This window comes from Podarcis gaigeae (genome assembly GCF_964106915.1).
Source record: "Podarcis gaigeae genome assembly, chromosome: 2".
Lineage (NCBI taxonomy): Eukaryota > Metazoa > Chordata > Lepidosauria > Squamata > Lacertidae > Podarcis > Podarcis gaigeae.
In genome coordinates this window covers 12,495,113-12,509,998 of record NC_139679.1, presented here as the reverse complement: position 1 = coordinate 12,509,998, position 14,886 = coordinate 12,495,113, and the positions used below count along the sequence as shown (strand labels likewise).

Sequence of the window (14,886 nt, the reverse complement as noted above, 5' to 3'; positions counted from 1 at the left end):
TACTCCCTTCCACCTTAAAACTTTTTAGTTTAGAGAAAAGACAAGTAAGGGGAGAAATGAAGGGTGTTCATACCATTATTCGTGGTATGAAGAAAGTGGGTGGAGGAACGCTTTTCTCCCTCTCTAGTAACACTAGAATTCGTGGGCATCCAGGGAAGCTGAACATTGGGAGGTTCGGACCAGACAAAAGTGCTTCTTTGCGCAGCGCAAAGTTACTTCTTTTCCAGATCTTGGAAAGTTAATAGTCCCTCTCTATTCTGCCTTGGTCAGACCACACCTGTGTCCAGTTCTGGGCGCCACAATTTAAGAAGCATATTGACAAGCTGGAACGTGTGCAGAAGAAGGCAACCAAAATGGTCAAGGGCCTGGAAAGCAAGCCTGATGAGGAACGGTTGAAGGAGCTGGGTTAATTTAGCCTGGATGAAAGGAGATTGGAGAGTTACAAGAAAGAAGATTCTGACTAAACGGAAGAACTTTCTGACAGTAAGGGCTGTTTGACAGTGGGTTTCGGCTGGATAACCGTCAGAGTCCCTTCCAGCTCAACCGTTCTATGATTCTATGATCCTGTGATCCACCAGTTCCGTTGAGTACTTCTGATCATTCTTCTCCACCCAGTCATCTTCAGGTTGGTAGGTCCCTTTCAGAACATCAAGCCTCTCGGATAGGCTTCTTGTGTCAGGAGCGAGGATGATGTTGTAGATCAGAGAGGCAACAATGCCGCCCGCCAGAGGTCCCACCCAAAAGATCTGAAGAAGTGCAAACAAAACATAGGTTTTTGGTGAGTCACTCCTCAGTGGAATCATTCCCAATTGGAGCAGCTACAGAGCTGTTTCCCCCCTTCTTGAGGTATACCACACCATCATATAGTTGGAAAGGACCTTGACAAGACAGAAGTACTGTTTTGGGGGGACAGGGGGAGGGCAGGTGTGGAGGACTCCCTGGTCCTGAATGGGGTAACTGTGTCCCTGAAGGACCAGGTGCACAGCCTGGGAGTCATTTTGGACTCACAGCTGTCCATGGAGGCACAGGTCAATTCTGTGTCCAGGGCAGCTGTTTACCAGCTCCATCTGGTACGCAGGCTGAGACCCTACCTGCCCGCGAACTGTCTCGCCAGAGTAGTGCAGGCTTTAGTTATCTCCCGCTTGGACTACTGCAATGCGCTCTATGTGGGGCTACCTTTGAAGGTGACCCAGAAACTACAACTACAACTATAACACCAGTCTTGAAAGACCTACATTGGCTTCTGCCCGGACGCTGAGGTCCAGCGCCGAGGGCCTTCTGGGGGTTCCCTCATTGCGAGAAGCAAAGCTACAGGGAACCAGGCAGAGGGCCTTCTCGGTAGTGGCGCCCACCCTGTGGAACGCCCTCCCATCAGATGTCAAAGAGATAAACAACTATCTGACATTCAGAAGACATCTGAAGGCAGCCCTGTTCAGGGAAGTTTTTAATGTGTGACATTTTAGTGTATTTTTGGTCTCTGTGGAAGCCGCCCAGAGTGGCTGGGGAAACCCAGCCAGATGGGCGGGGTACAAATAATAATAATAATAATAATAATAATAATAATAATAATAATAATAATTATTATTATTATTTCCATCCTCTGCTCAGAATGCATAATGGGACGATGGGGCCAAGATATGCCAACCATGTTCTGCTGCCAAGTGCAGTCTTGCTAAAGCCCATCCCATTGGGACACAGCAGTTGGCCAGAGCAGAGTCAAATGGCTTTGGGACTGTCTCGAAGTGCTCAAAGGAAATGGTTCTGGATCCATGCACAGTGTAGCTATACTCTGAAATTCTCTTATGTTTTGTGCTCATCATTCCTGTTACTTATGGCCAACGTCAGCTCCTGACATCACACATCAACATTATCAACTGGAGCTGCTGCCAGAGATTATAGACAATTGACCGATTTGGGGTGTGTGGCTTGCCTCACTTAAGGCGAGCGCGGCCCCGGGATCTCACTCTTTTGGCTGCTCAGCTGCTGAGGTTTCCCACCCGCCCACCCTTTAAGATTCCCCTTCTGACCTTGCTATGGACTTCGGTTGGTCACTGTTAAGGGGGCCTGGTAGGAATTTTTTCCACTTGGCAAATTGGCACTGGCCATTTGGTTTTTCGCCTACCTCGTAGCAAATCGTCACAACTCTTTTGGTTTTGGTGGTTAGTCATTGGTAGGGGTATTGTTATGTAGATGTGGGGGGGGAGGAGCGCCATCACCTCCCCCAAATATTGAAGGGTAGTCCGGTAAAGGATTCCGGGGGGGCGTGGCCTCGTCCGAAGCCTATGGAGACCAGAGCCTAAAGCGCGCCCCTGAGCGGTGACCCCGGGGGGAGTTCCTAGTTGATGTGCATCAGCGGGGCTCCCCCTGCTGGTGTTAACCCTTCCCGGTCTTCAAGCAAATAGTCTGAAGCCAGATAGTCGGATAGGACCAATGCCTAAGCCAATACCGCTCTTTACCTGTAACCAATAAAGTTGTGGCCAATCTTAGCCCATTAACCTAAAATAGTGGTGTCACGTGTCTTTATTTCTATTGGGGGGAGGCGGGAACTCGCTACACAATGAAATTCTTGGGGCACAACAGTACTATTTGTTCCAATTCTGTATAATCACAGGAGACTCTCAAAACAACTCTGAGCCTAACACCCTTTTGTGACAGATAGGTAGCCGTGTTGGTCTGCCATAGTCAAAACAAAAAAAATTCCTTCCAGTAGCACCTTAAAGACCAACTAAGTCAGTTCTTGGTATGAACTTTCGTGTGCATGCACACGAAAGCTCATACCAAGAACTGACTTAATTGGTCTTTAAGGTGCTACTGGAAGGAATTTTTTTTGTTTTGACCCTTTTGTGAAAAAGCATAGTGGAAGAAAAATCCTAGACGCGCATCATAATTTAAAGCATGTTACTTCCTCCAAGGAATCATGGGAAATGCAGTTTGTTAAGGGTACTGCAACGTACGGCTCTGTTATAGGTAAACTACAATTCCCAGAATTCTGGCAACTGTTGTTTACCCATTAAGGAACTCCAGTGACCCAAGATTCTTCTGTTCCTTATTCTGGGCTGAAAGAAAGGTGAGCCACGTCGGGTCCCTGATCTTGCTAGAGTTGGCTGACTTCCTTTCACATTACTCCAGCATCTAATTTATCACTTGAGCATGTAAGCAAATTAAAGGCTGAAGCAAATGGAGGAATGATTATCTCAGGATAACAGATTGTCTAAACAGGGGCCCTAAGATAAGGCCCATAGCTCATCTATCAATTTCCACACCCGTATTTCATAAACAACTGATTTTAATTAAGACAGAGCCCGACAAGAATTGAGTCTTGTTTGTATACATCTAATTAATGCACCGGCCATTCATCCATGTGCCAGGGCCTGGAAGACAGGATCTTGCCCTTTCTATGCCCATTTTCTAACACCCTGGAAATCTGCTGCTAATCGAGGATGAGGGTGGTAGAAAATCAGACCCTCCAAGTGTCCCTATTTTCCAGGGACAGTTGTGGATTTACAGAAGCTGTCCTGGTTTCTGATTTGATCCCGGAATGTCCCTCTTTTCCTCAGGATGTCCCTATTTTCATCAGAGAAATGTTGAAGGGTATGGTAGGATGTTCCTATTTTCTTTGGAGAAAAGTTGGATGATATGGCATACCCCCCAATGTTTCTCTGATGAAAATAGAGAGGTAGTCAATCACCACCATCATCATTTATATTCTGGTCATCTGTGACTGATCGGACACAGGTGGCGCTGTGGGTTAAAGCCTCAGTGCCTAGGACTTGCCGATCGAAAGGTCGGCGGTTCGAATCCCTGCGGCGGGGTGCGCTCCCGCTGCTCGGTCCCAGCGCCTGCCAACCTAGCAGTTCGAAAGCACCTCCGGGTGCAAGTAGATAAATAGGGACCGCTTACCAGCGGGAAGGTAAACGGCGTTTCCGTGTGCGGCTCTGGCTCGCCAGATGCAGCTTTGTCACGCTGGCCACGTGACCCGGAAGTGTCTCTGGACAGCGCTGGCCCCTGGCCTCTTAAGTGAGATGGGCGCACAACCCCAGAGTCTGTCAAGACTGGCCCGTACGGGCAGGGGTACCTTTACCTTTACCTTTACATCTGTGACTGGGTTGTCTCAGCCACTCTGGGCAGTTTCCAACATATATTAAGGTAAAGGTAAAGGTACCCCTGACCATTAGGTCCAACTGCAGACGACTCGGAGTTGCGGCGCTCATCTCGCTTTATTGGCGAACCAGAGCAGCACATGGAAACGCCGTTTACCTTCCCGCTGGAGCGGTACCTATTTATCTACTTGCACTTTGACGTGCTTTCGAACTGCTAGGTTGGCAGGAGCAGGGACCGAGCAACGGGAGCTCACCCCGTCGCGGGGATTTGAATCGCCGACCTTCCGATCAGCAAGCCCTAGGCTCAGTGGTTTAGACCACAACGCCACCCGCGTCCCTCCAACATATATTAAAACATAATAAAGTATTAAGCATTTTTTTAAAATCTCCTAAAAAAGACCGCCTTCAGATGTCTTCTAAAGGTTGTATAGTTACTTATCTCCTTAGCTCAGGGCTTGCATAACTCCATACTCTCCAATATTTCTTCAATGAAAATAGGGACATCCTAAGAAAAATCGTGAAATAGGGACACTTGGAGGGTTATGTGACCCCCGAGCCAAAGAGATAAGTAACTTTAGAAGACATCTGAAGGCAGCCCTGTGTTGGGAAGTTTTTTTTGGGTTTTTTTTAGTGTTTAATGTTTTGTTATGTTTTTATATATGTTGGAAGCCACCCAGAGTGACCGGGGTAACCTAGTCAGATGGGCAGGGTATAAATAATAAAATTATTATGTTTATGAAATAGGACGTCCCTATTTCATCAGAGAAACATCGTAAAATGTGGGGGAAGGTGGGAATGTCTACTTGTGTCCATCTCCTAGCAATATCAGGGCCCATCACAAGCCTGAAGTCTCAGGTGGTAGCTGGATGGAAGCACTTACCCAGTGATCTTGGAAGTTTGCCATTATGACAGCGGGGCCAAAAGACCGTGCAGGATTCATCGAGCAGCCCGTGAAATAGATCTGGAAGGTAATAATGGTGGGGAAATGTCATCGCTTAATGATGGGTAGAGCAAAAGGTCCTAACAGCTTTCCATATTTTATTGCAATGTTTTTGTAAGTAACTCGCCCTGGGGTCTAGCGGTGAAGGTAGTGGCAATCTGGTGGCCATTGGGACTGGCAGGGAAAACAGCAGGGAGGTCAACTGTAGGTGGCGCCAGAGAGCCAATGACAGGCAGAGCCAACTGATGCTGGCTTTGCTCCCATCCTTCTTCCTGCTGAGTTCTATGATGGCAGCACAAAGGAGAAAGAATATGACGGCTAGCGCCACCCCTAGCCCTAGATGACACTTGGAAAACAGGCAGATGGGGGGCTGGTTAGGGGCAGACAGAGGTTGGTGGGGCAATGCCCCATTCACCCCAACAGACCAGCTTCCACTGGGTGAAGGGCAGGTACAAAAATCGAATAGCAACAACAGTAATTGTCGTTATGGGCACCCACAGAGACAATGGAGTGCGCCTCCAGAGGTGAATTCAAACCACTGCAATAGTATCACTGACATGACCTCCCTGGGGCACAAGTCTGGGTAGTGGGTATGGAGGTCCTGAGCTGCCCAGACAATAATACTGCTTTCTCGGCTTCGCAGATGTGATCCAAAGGAAAGCAGAGCAATACGTTTGACCCCAGCTTGGAGGCAGGAGTTGAAGAGACGTGCAAGACGCCATCCAACCGTCTTAGGGACTCCACTCCAGATGTGTGTTGAGTTTACCCCTTAGCCTTTTCTTCTCCTGAAGATATCCCTCAAGGCAGTGGAGGTTTGGGACCAGAGTTTTGCTTCTCCTAGATGGGCTACCTTCCCAGGTTGACTGGCCCCATCTTCTCCTCACTTCCCTTTACAGCATGTGCAGAAACAGCCTCCTTGACCGTTTCACTGGCAAAATGCTGGATAGCTTTTATACGAAGGAACCAGGCCACTGGTCCTACACACATGGTTCTTTCATACACTTATTACTGGCTAATAGGAGCACCAGGGACCTGCCTGTTAGGATATACCGTATTTTTTGCTCTATAAGACTCACTTTCTCCCTCCTAAAAAGTAAGGGGAAATGTCTTATGGAGCGAATGCAGGCTGCACAGCTATCACAGAAGCCAGAACAGCAAGAGGGATTGCTGCTTTCCCTGCGCAGCGATCCCTCTTGCTGTTCTGGCTTCTGAGATTCAGAATATTTTTTTTTTCTTGTTTTCCTCCTCCAAAAACTAGGTGCATCTTGTGGTCTGGTGCGTCTTACAGAGCGAAAAATATGGTAGTTCCATTCCACCTTAAAAGAAGCACGCGTGACTGGTGTGCCACATGCCTGTTTACTTCCAGCACTTGCTGGGAACTTCCGTTTGTATATAGCTTTTGTGTTACTGCTGTTTTGCTGGAGACGAAGGGAAGCAGACATGTTTTCCTCTGTTCCTGAACTATGCTGAATAAAATGCTGTACATTATGCTTACACATTTCTCTGTCCGCCTCTTTAGCTGTGAGAAGATTTACACACTCTGCTGATAGAGCGTGCACAGGTCTCTAAACGTATCTGAGGCTCGTGTCGCTGATTGATGCTGGGAGATGATCTATAATGAATTGAAGAAGGTACTTAAGTACACTTTCCCTAAGAAACCAGAGGCCTTTCTCCTGGGCATAGTTGGCCAATTGGTGTCAAAGAAGGACAGAACTTTCTTTATGTACGCTACAGCAGCAGCAAGAATACTCATCGCAAAGCACTGGAAGACACAAGATCTACCCACTCTGGAAGAATGGCAGATGCAAGTAATGGACTATATGGAAATGGCGGAAATGACTGGCAGAATCCGAGACCAGGGAGAAGAGTTGGTGGAAGAAGATTGGAGGAAATTTAAAATTTATCTACAGAAACATTGTAAAATTTTTGAATGTTGATGACATTGAAATGAATTGAAGGGGTTCTAGCAACTAGATTAAAAATAAGATTGGATTGATAATAGATAAGTTAATTGGATATGAATTTGCTGAATTAATTTTCAAAAGGGATACAAAAAAGGGAGATGTGAGGAAGTCAGGAAAATAAGTGAATCAAAGATGAGAATTTAAAACGAGGGATTTTTGTTTTTTGTTTTTCTGTCTTTTTTCCTCCTTTTTTATAAGTTAAATGTCTGTAATTCTTTTTTGTATTTTGTAATTTTATATTTTTGTGTATGTGTTTTCTTTTTCGTTTCTTCTGTTTACTTATAAAACCTAATAAAATATTATTATTTTTAAAAAAATGATTGATGCTGTTCCAAGGGAGACCGACTGCCGGCCAGGGGCTGCCTGATGCCTGCCTGATGCCCCCCGTCTTCTTGGCAGTTTCCCAACACTGCCTTCCACCACCCCCACCCCAATTGCCATAGCACCCCCTGCTGGAATGCAATGGTAAATAATAAATAAATAAATAAATAAATAAATAAATAAATAAATAAATAAATAAATAAATATTTTTTTATTTATACCCCGCCCTCCCCAGCCGAAGCCGGGCTCAAGGCGGCTAACAATAAAATAATGCAACATTCTAAAATCATTTCATTATAAAAATTAATTAAAATCAAATTGATGGCAACCATTGGGCTAGAGTTTTGTAAAGATTGCCAAAGGAGGGAGTCAGGCTATGCCCTGACCAAAGGCTTGGTGGAACAGCTCTGTCTTGCAGGCCCTGCGGAAAGATGTCAAGTCCCTCAGGGCCCTAGTCTCTTGTGGCAGAGCGTTCCACCAGATCGGAGCCACAGCCGAAAAAGCCCTGGCTCTGGTTGAGGCCAGCCAAACCTCTCTGTGGCCTGGGACCTCCAAGATGTTTTTGTTTGAGATCGTAAGTTCCTCTGTGGGACATACCAGGAGAGGCAGTCCCGTAGGTACGAGGGTCCTAGGCCGTATAGGGCTTTAAAGGTTAAAACCAGCACCTTAAACCTGATCCTGTACTCCACCGGGAGCCAGTGCAGCTGGTATAGCACTGGGTGAATGTGATCTTGCAGCGAAAACCCCGTAAGGAGAACTGTGGAGCCATCTCATCTGAGGAACACACCCTGCACCATTGCTCTGCCCGGCTGAGATAACAACACTCACCCCTAGGAAATGGCCGACCGTGACTGACAGTCCGATAGATAACGCCGGGGAGCCCACAACATCAGTTCTGCGGCTGTCCGTCGAGGCGAAGACACAGAGGACCAGCAGGAAGGTCAAAATCAGCTCTACTGCCACCGCCTGTCCGGCTCCTGTGTTGTTGTGCAGCTGCAAAGATTAGGGAAGTTGTGAAGGAGGAGGCGGCACGGAAAGAGGCAGCCTTTGAGCCTTGGCAAAGGCGGAGAGAGACAGCAGACACAATTACCATCCCTCTCCCCCAGGCGGCAGCGTTTAGTGAACAAAAGTTAGGTGGCCCCCATGGGGTTGATTTCCAGGAACAGCTGATAATTCCAAGGGTTGGTCGGCCCATAAAACACCGACTTGCCGGCTTAGCATGGAGGGGCTGCCCTGCTGAATGACGCAGCTAATTATGTGCCCATCCGTCTGATCGTCTCGGAAGCCCTCCCAGGCCCAAATGTGTGTTTTTCCAGCAGGATCAGCACCAAAGGAGAAATCGAGAGTCTAGTAATTAAGTCGCGCTGGTGTTCGCTGGAGCCCTGCCAGCAACTAACTTCTAAAGGAAATAGGAGTATCTGGATATAACATCGGCTTAGAAGCTTCTACACTTGCTAACCTGCCGGCCAGCTTCATCATCGCAGAAGCACCCAGTGCTGGTTCTCTAGGGCATGGGATGGAGAACCCTCTATGCTCCTCTCAGGGGTTGCTGGACTACAGACCCCCATCACTCTCCTGACCCTTGGCTGTGTCAGCTGGTGCTGTTGGGAACTGGAATGTGCCAACATCAGGAGAACAGCAGGGTGCTCCCATCCCTGCTCTTGGGTGGCTGGATTCAATGGAGGACAAAGACCCCCCCCTGTCCCGGTTGCACAGAATTTTGGCAAGTGCTGCTTTTTCTCACTCCTCTTTGGCAAGATGCGTAGGCCGACATCCCCTGTTGTTTAAAGGAAAACCTGTAACTGACCTCTCTGGGCACTTTAGAGATAAAAAGGGTGGTTTCTGGTGGTTTCGTTATGTCTCAATAATAATAATTTTATTATTTATACCCTGCCCATCTGGCTGGGTTTCCCCTGCCATTCTGGGCAGCTTCCAGCACTTATAATAAAACATGAAAAACATCCCGAAACAAGGTTGCCTTCTAAAAATCAGATAGTTGTTTATTTCCTTGACATCTGATACAAGGTTGCCTTCAGATGGCTTCTGAAAATGAGATACAGTCATACCTCGGGTTACAGAATCTTCAGGTTGCGTTTTTTTTGGGTTACAGACGCGCCGAAACCCGAAAGTACCGGAACGGGTTACTTCTGGGTTTTGGCAGTCGCACATGCGCAGAAGTGCTAAATCACGCTTTGTGCATGAGTAGAAGCGCCAAATTGCAACCCATGCATGCGCAGACGTGGCGATGCGGGTTGTGAACGCTGCAGGTTGCAAACGTGCCTCCCGCACAGATCACGTTTGCAACCCGAGCGTCCACTGTAGTTGTTTATTTCCTTGACATCCACAGGACAGGTGCCACCACCGAGAAGGCCCTCTGCCTGGTTCCCTGTAACCTCGCTTCACACAGTGAGGGAACCACCAGAAGGCGCTCGGAGCTGGACCTCAGTGTCCGGGCTGAACGATGGTGGGGTGTGGAGACACCCCTTTAGCATCTTTAAGGTGATTTGCCCTTTGCTTTAAACTGTATGCATTGCAACAACCCTATAAGTATACTGTTTTCCCTTTGCTGTGTTCTTTTGAAAAATACACCACTAATGTACTATTATTGCACTGAGAATATGCTGCAGAAGATGTCCACAATAAAACAAATCAGTCTGGAGAAGCCCCTAGTCACCTCTGTGATGTTCCATTCTGATTCTGGATTTATGGCTGCAGTAGCGAGGGAAGATCGCTTCCCACTTTGTCAAACAAGGGAATGCAGTCCCTTGGGATGGTGATATTGTACCTACCTAAACATCCAAAGAGAATTGTACAGCGGTACCTCGGGTTACAGACACTTCAGGTTACAGACTCCGGTAACCCAGAAATAGTACCTTGGGTTTAGAATTTTGCTTCAGGATGAGAACAGAAATCGCGCGGTGGCGGCAATGGGAGGCCCCATTAGCCAAAGTGATACCTCAGGTTAAGAACAGTTTCAGGTTAAGAATGGACCTCCAGAACGAATTATCTTAACCCGAGGTACCACTGTAGTTGGAATCAAGACCATGCCGGTGTGACAAAGTTTTCATAGCACTCTGCTGGAGAGCCTGTAAATGATCTAGATTCGCCAGGCCACTGAAATAACCAGAAGCAACTTGCACTGCTCTGATTGTAGCTGAGGACAAGCACAATCCCTTGGCTGAACTCCACATCCCTTTGTATAGCTGCCAAAAACCTTCTGCAATCGAAGCTCAGGCTTTTTTGGCAGCGCCCCAGCTATCTCCTCTCCAGCCTAACCCTATTGGCTTTAGGCAAGAGGGTTGTTCACACGTTCTGATGGACACAGGTTCATCGTACTCTACACCTGCACAAGTGCTTGTCTAAAACAATGTACACTTGTGCATTTGTGCATTTGTGCAGTCCAGCTATTGTGTACACAGGCACACAGACTCACACTTGTTCAATGTAAGGTGTAGACACCCCGAAGACCTGGCAATACAGTCGTACCTTGGATCTCAAACGCCTTGGCTCCTGAACAAATTGGCTCCCGAGCGATTGAAACCCGGAAGTGAGTGCTCTGGTTTTCTAACATTTTTTGGAACCTGAACGTCCGACACAGGTTTTCCACGGCTTCTGATTGGCTGCAGGAGCTTCCTGCAGCCAATCGGAAGTCGTGCTTTGGTTTCTGAATGTTTTGAAAGTTGAACGGACTTCCGGAACAGATTCCATTTGACTTCCAAGGTACGACTGTTTATGTGTTCTTGTTGTTGTAGTTGTTGTTGTTGTGTGTAAAGAAAGCAGGAAGAAAACAAAGCACATAAAACACAACATAATACATTAAGTACAATATTAACTGTATAATTAAAAACAATGTAATTTTTTTATTTAAAAAAACAGTGGGAAATATAGAATAAGTATTAATAATTTTTAAATTAAGACAGGATCCTGTGCCAACAAGCTTTTGCTGCTGCACAAAATCCTCTAATTGCTGAGAATAACTGGCAGTGAGCCACCACTGAGAAGGACAATAGAGGTAATCTCCAGCACTCATCATGAACCCTGATGGATTTTGAAGTCTCCACACTCACAGGACTAGAAATTGGCTATAATGCCAATGGGTTTGTAGAACGGCACCTGGCCATGGTGTGACCCACAATATGATGTTTTTCCAGCCAGGGGAGGGCATAACATGTTTCCTCCAGGTAGCATTAGGGATGGGGAATTTATGGTTCTCCAGATGTTTTTGGACTCCAACTCCCATTAGCCCCAGCCAGCATGGTCAATAGTCACAGACCCTGCAAGTGTCCCTATTTTCCAGGGACAGTCCCGGATTTACAGAAGCTGTCCCGGTTTCTGATTTGATCCTGGAATGTCCCAATTTTCCTTAGGACGTCCCTATTTTCATCAGAGAAATGTTGGAGGCCAAAGAGAGATGCGACCCCCAAACCAAGGAGATAATTAACTATACAACTTTCAGGAGGCTGCCATGTATAGGGAAGTTTTCTTAATGCTTTATAATGTTTTCATATATGTTGAAAGCCGCCTAGAGTAGGGCTGTCATATGTCTGGGATTTCCCACACGTAACCAGAACATGGCAGTCAGAAACAGTCTTTGGGTGAAAACCGGTAGAAGTCTTGATTTTGGCAAACCCCTTAAAAATAACTCAAAAAATTTTCTTTTCTTTTCTGAGATTTTGGGAAAAAAAGAAGAAGCTTAACATCTTCAGATGGGTGGGGTGGTAAAAATAACAAGAAGAAGAAGAAGAAGAAGAAGAAGAAGAAGAAGAAGAAGAAGAAGGAGGAGGAGGAGGAGGAGGAGGAGGAGGAGGAGGAGGGGGAGGAGGAGGAGGAATAGGATGTCCCTATTTTCATCGGCAAAATTTTGGAGGGTATATAATCTATGGCAGAGGTCAGCAAACTGTTTCAACAAGTCCCTCAGACTTGGGGGGGCGGCGGACTATATTTTGAAAAAAGAAAAGAAAAAAAGAGCGAATTCCTATGCCCCACAAATAACCCACAGATGCATTTTAAATAAAAGGACACTTTCTACTCATGTAAAAACACACTGATTCCCGGACTGTCCACGGGCAGTATTGAGAAGGCGATTAGGCTGGATCTGGCCCCAGGCCTTAGTTTGCCTACCCATGATCTACGGTGATGGAAGTTGTAGTTCAACAACACTGGTAGGGCCTCAGGTTCTCTAACCCTGCATTAGGTGGTTCAATCCTGCGTATGCTTACTTGGTATTAAGACCCACGAAATTTAACAGGACTGACCCCTTGTCATTTTCCTCAGCCAGGACAATAGGAATACATGTGTCAGCAGCACTTACCGCATTGACGGCCAGGGTCCCTCGGATATCGGCTGGAGTGAGCTGGTGGATCACCCCTGCCCCAGCTATCGCTCCCAACATCTGAGCCACAACGTAGGCCACCGATCGTACCACTGAAATCTTTTGTGCCACGAGGAGGGCCACTGTCACCGCTGGATTGATGTGAGCCCCGCTGACATGGCCCACGGACTGGACGAGGGTGGCGATGGCCAAGCCAAAGGCCAAGGAAATCTGCACCATCTGTGGGAGTGCCGACGGCCAGTTCAAGGCCGAGCCCACCCCGATAAGCACAAATATCATGGTGGCCAAGAACTCGGCAAAGACGGCTCTGAAAAAGGCCAACGAGCAAGCTTCATTCTTCATGGCAGAAGCGGCAATGAGGAAGTCAAGCCACGGTGCAGAAAGGGATTGCCACGATCTTTCCTTCTGCCAGAGGAAGGATGGGCGGAATATATATCTAGGGAAAGGATGAAAAATAGGGTGGGACTGGGAACGGGAGATGCGGTTCCTGGGAAAGCGCCCATCTCCTGCCTCTGAAACCCTGACCTTCCTTGTTAGTAATACTCAGCTGTGCCATTTTGTTGCTTGGTGATTTATGACCCTGCTTGACTTTCGGTTGCATGCAGAGAAGGATCCTCCTGAATTCTTCCAAAGAAAACTCCCGCAAAGTGTCCTTTGATTTCGATTTGTATCCTCTCGGTCCCTTTGCATAACGCAGACCTGCCCAGCCTGCGGTCCACCAAGTTAAATGCTGCCCGCCAGTTTCGAATGGCTGCTTGCCAGGGACATTAGTGCTGGTTTTGCTGCCTGCCATCAGAGTCTGTAAAAAACAACACAAAACACACACACACACACACAAAACAGTGGCATTGCCAAGAACCTGCCAGGCCACAGTGCACACAGCTAGCAGGCTGTGTTCTGCTTGTTGGGTCACAAGATGGGCATACTTCATAAAGCATATTCAAGGTCGCTTCCAAGCAACCTGTTTCTTGTTGTTTTTCAAGCATTCTTCCTGATGTCTTTATGGGGGAAGTTAGATGGCATTGGACCAAGCAGACATTATGTGCGCATTCCAGTGCCTTTCTCCATTACTTTCCTTCCAGCAAACAGGGAGGGGAGTGGGTTTGTTGCGCAAGAGCTCCAATCCATTATAATTGCACAACTCAAATTTGCTAGGCTGAAACCCACCTGAAAATAGCAACAGTCTGTGAGCACTCCAAGAGTCTGGAAATAATTGTGCAAGGACTGCTGAATTTCGCATGACTATTATTATTGTTATTATTATGATGCCCAGGCCATCTGGCTGGGTATATACTCTGCATCCAGATTAATTTTGTTTGCCTGTTTTACGTTTCTTTTTCAGATAGATTCCCAAGGTTCCTGTTCCCCCCAGTTTTAAGTCTTTGTTAGGAGTCATTGATAAAATCAGAAGGAATCCTTCTAGTCCAGGGGTCAGCAAACCTTTTCAGCAGGGGGCCGGTCTACTGTCCCTCAGACATTGTGGGGGGCCAGACTATATTTTGAAAAAAGAAAAAAGAATGAATTCCTATGCCCCACAAAAAAACCCAGAGATGCATTTTAAAGAAAAGCATACATTCTGCTATTGTAAAAACACCAGGCAGGCCCCACAAAAACCATTCTACATTCTACTCATGTAAAAACACGCTGATTCCCAGACTGTCGACGGGCCGGATTGAGAAGGCAATTGGGCCAGATCCGGCCCCTGGGCCTTATTTTGCCTACCCATGTTCTAGTATAACAGACCCTCCAAAATCCTGCAGAGGAAAATTGGGATGCACATTTTTGGGGGCTCCACTCTTGTGGCAGCCAGATGACTCAAGAGAGAGAACACAACCCCCGAAAACGGGTGTCTTTTGGGGTCGTGTTCTCATAAGAATCAAAAGGTGCCATCCCAGGTTCCAATCAGGCTTGTGTAATTCCGGGATGTCCTGCTCAAAGCAGGACAGTTGAGGGGTATGCTAGCAGTTTTGTTGCTACACCTCTGGGCAGGGACTTCTGCCACCTGCCTCATCTTCAGTTGCCATGTTGCCCCATAATGTGCTTGCTAGCTCCCACCTCAGTCACCATGCATTTGGCAGCTGTGTGAAAGGAAGTCTAGTGTGTAGATCTGGGTGCTTGGAGGGCTCCCGCAGATGAGCAGGAATGGCACAGGGATATAATAGCAAAATCCCATGTGTAACTGTCTGAGGGACGTGGTTGGCGCTGTGGGTTAAACCACTGAGCCTAGGG

At 47.1% G+C, this 14,886-nt stretch overlaps 1 protein-coding gene across 1 annotated transcript; it reads right to left on the bottom strand.

The window, feature by feature from the left end:
* Window positions 1–243: 243 nt before the first annotated feature.
* On the bottom strand, window positions 244–13,398 carry LOC310839951 (aquaporin-5-like). The gene is made up of 4 exons (XM_083729076.1): window positions 12,637–13,398; window positions 8,154–8,318; window positions 4,981–5,061; window positions 244–746 (listed from the first exon to the last, which is right to left on the bottom strand). Exons 1-4 carry the CDS (start codon window positions 12,997–12,999, stop codon window positions 549–551), a joined length of 807 nt encoding a protein of 268 aa, XP_083585202.1. The 5' UTR covers window positions 13,000–13,398; the 3' UTR covers window positions 244–548.
* Between the last annotated feature and the right edge of the window lie 1,488 nt (window positions 13,399–14,886).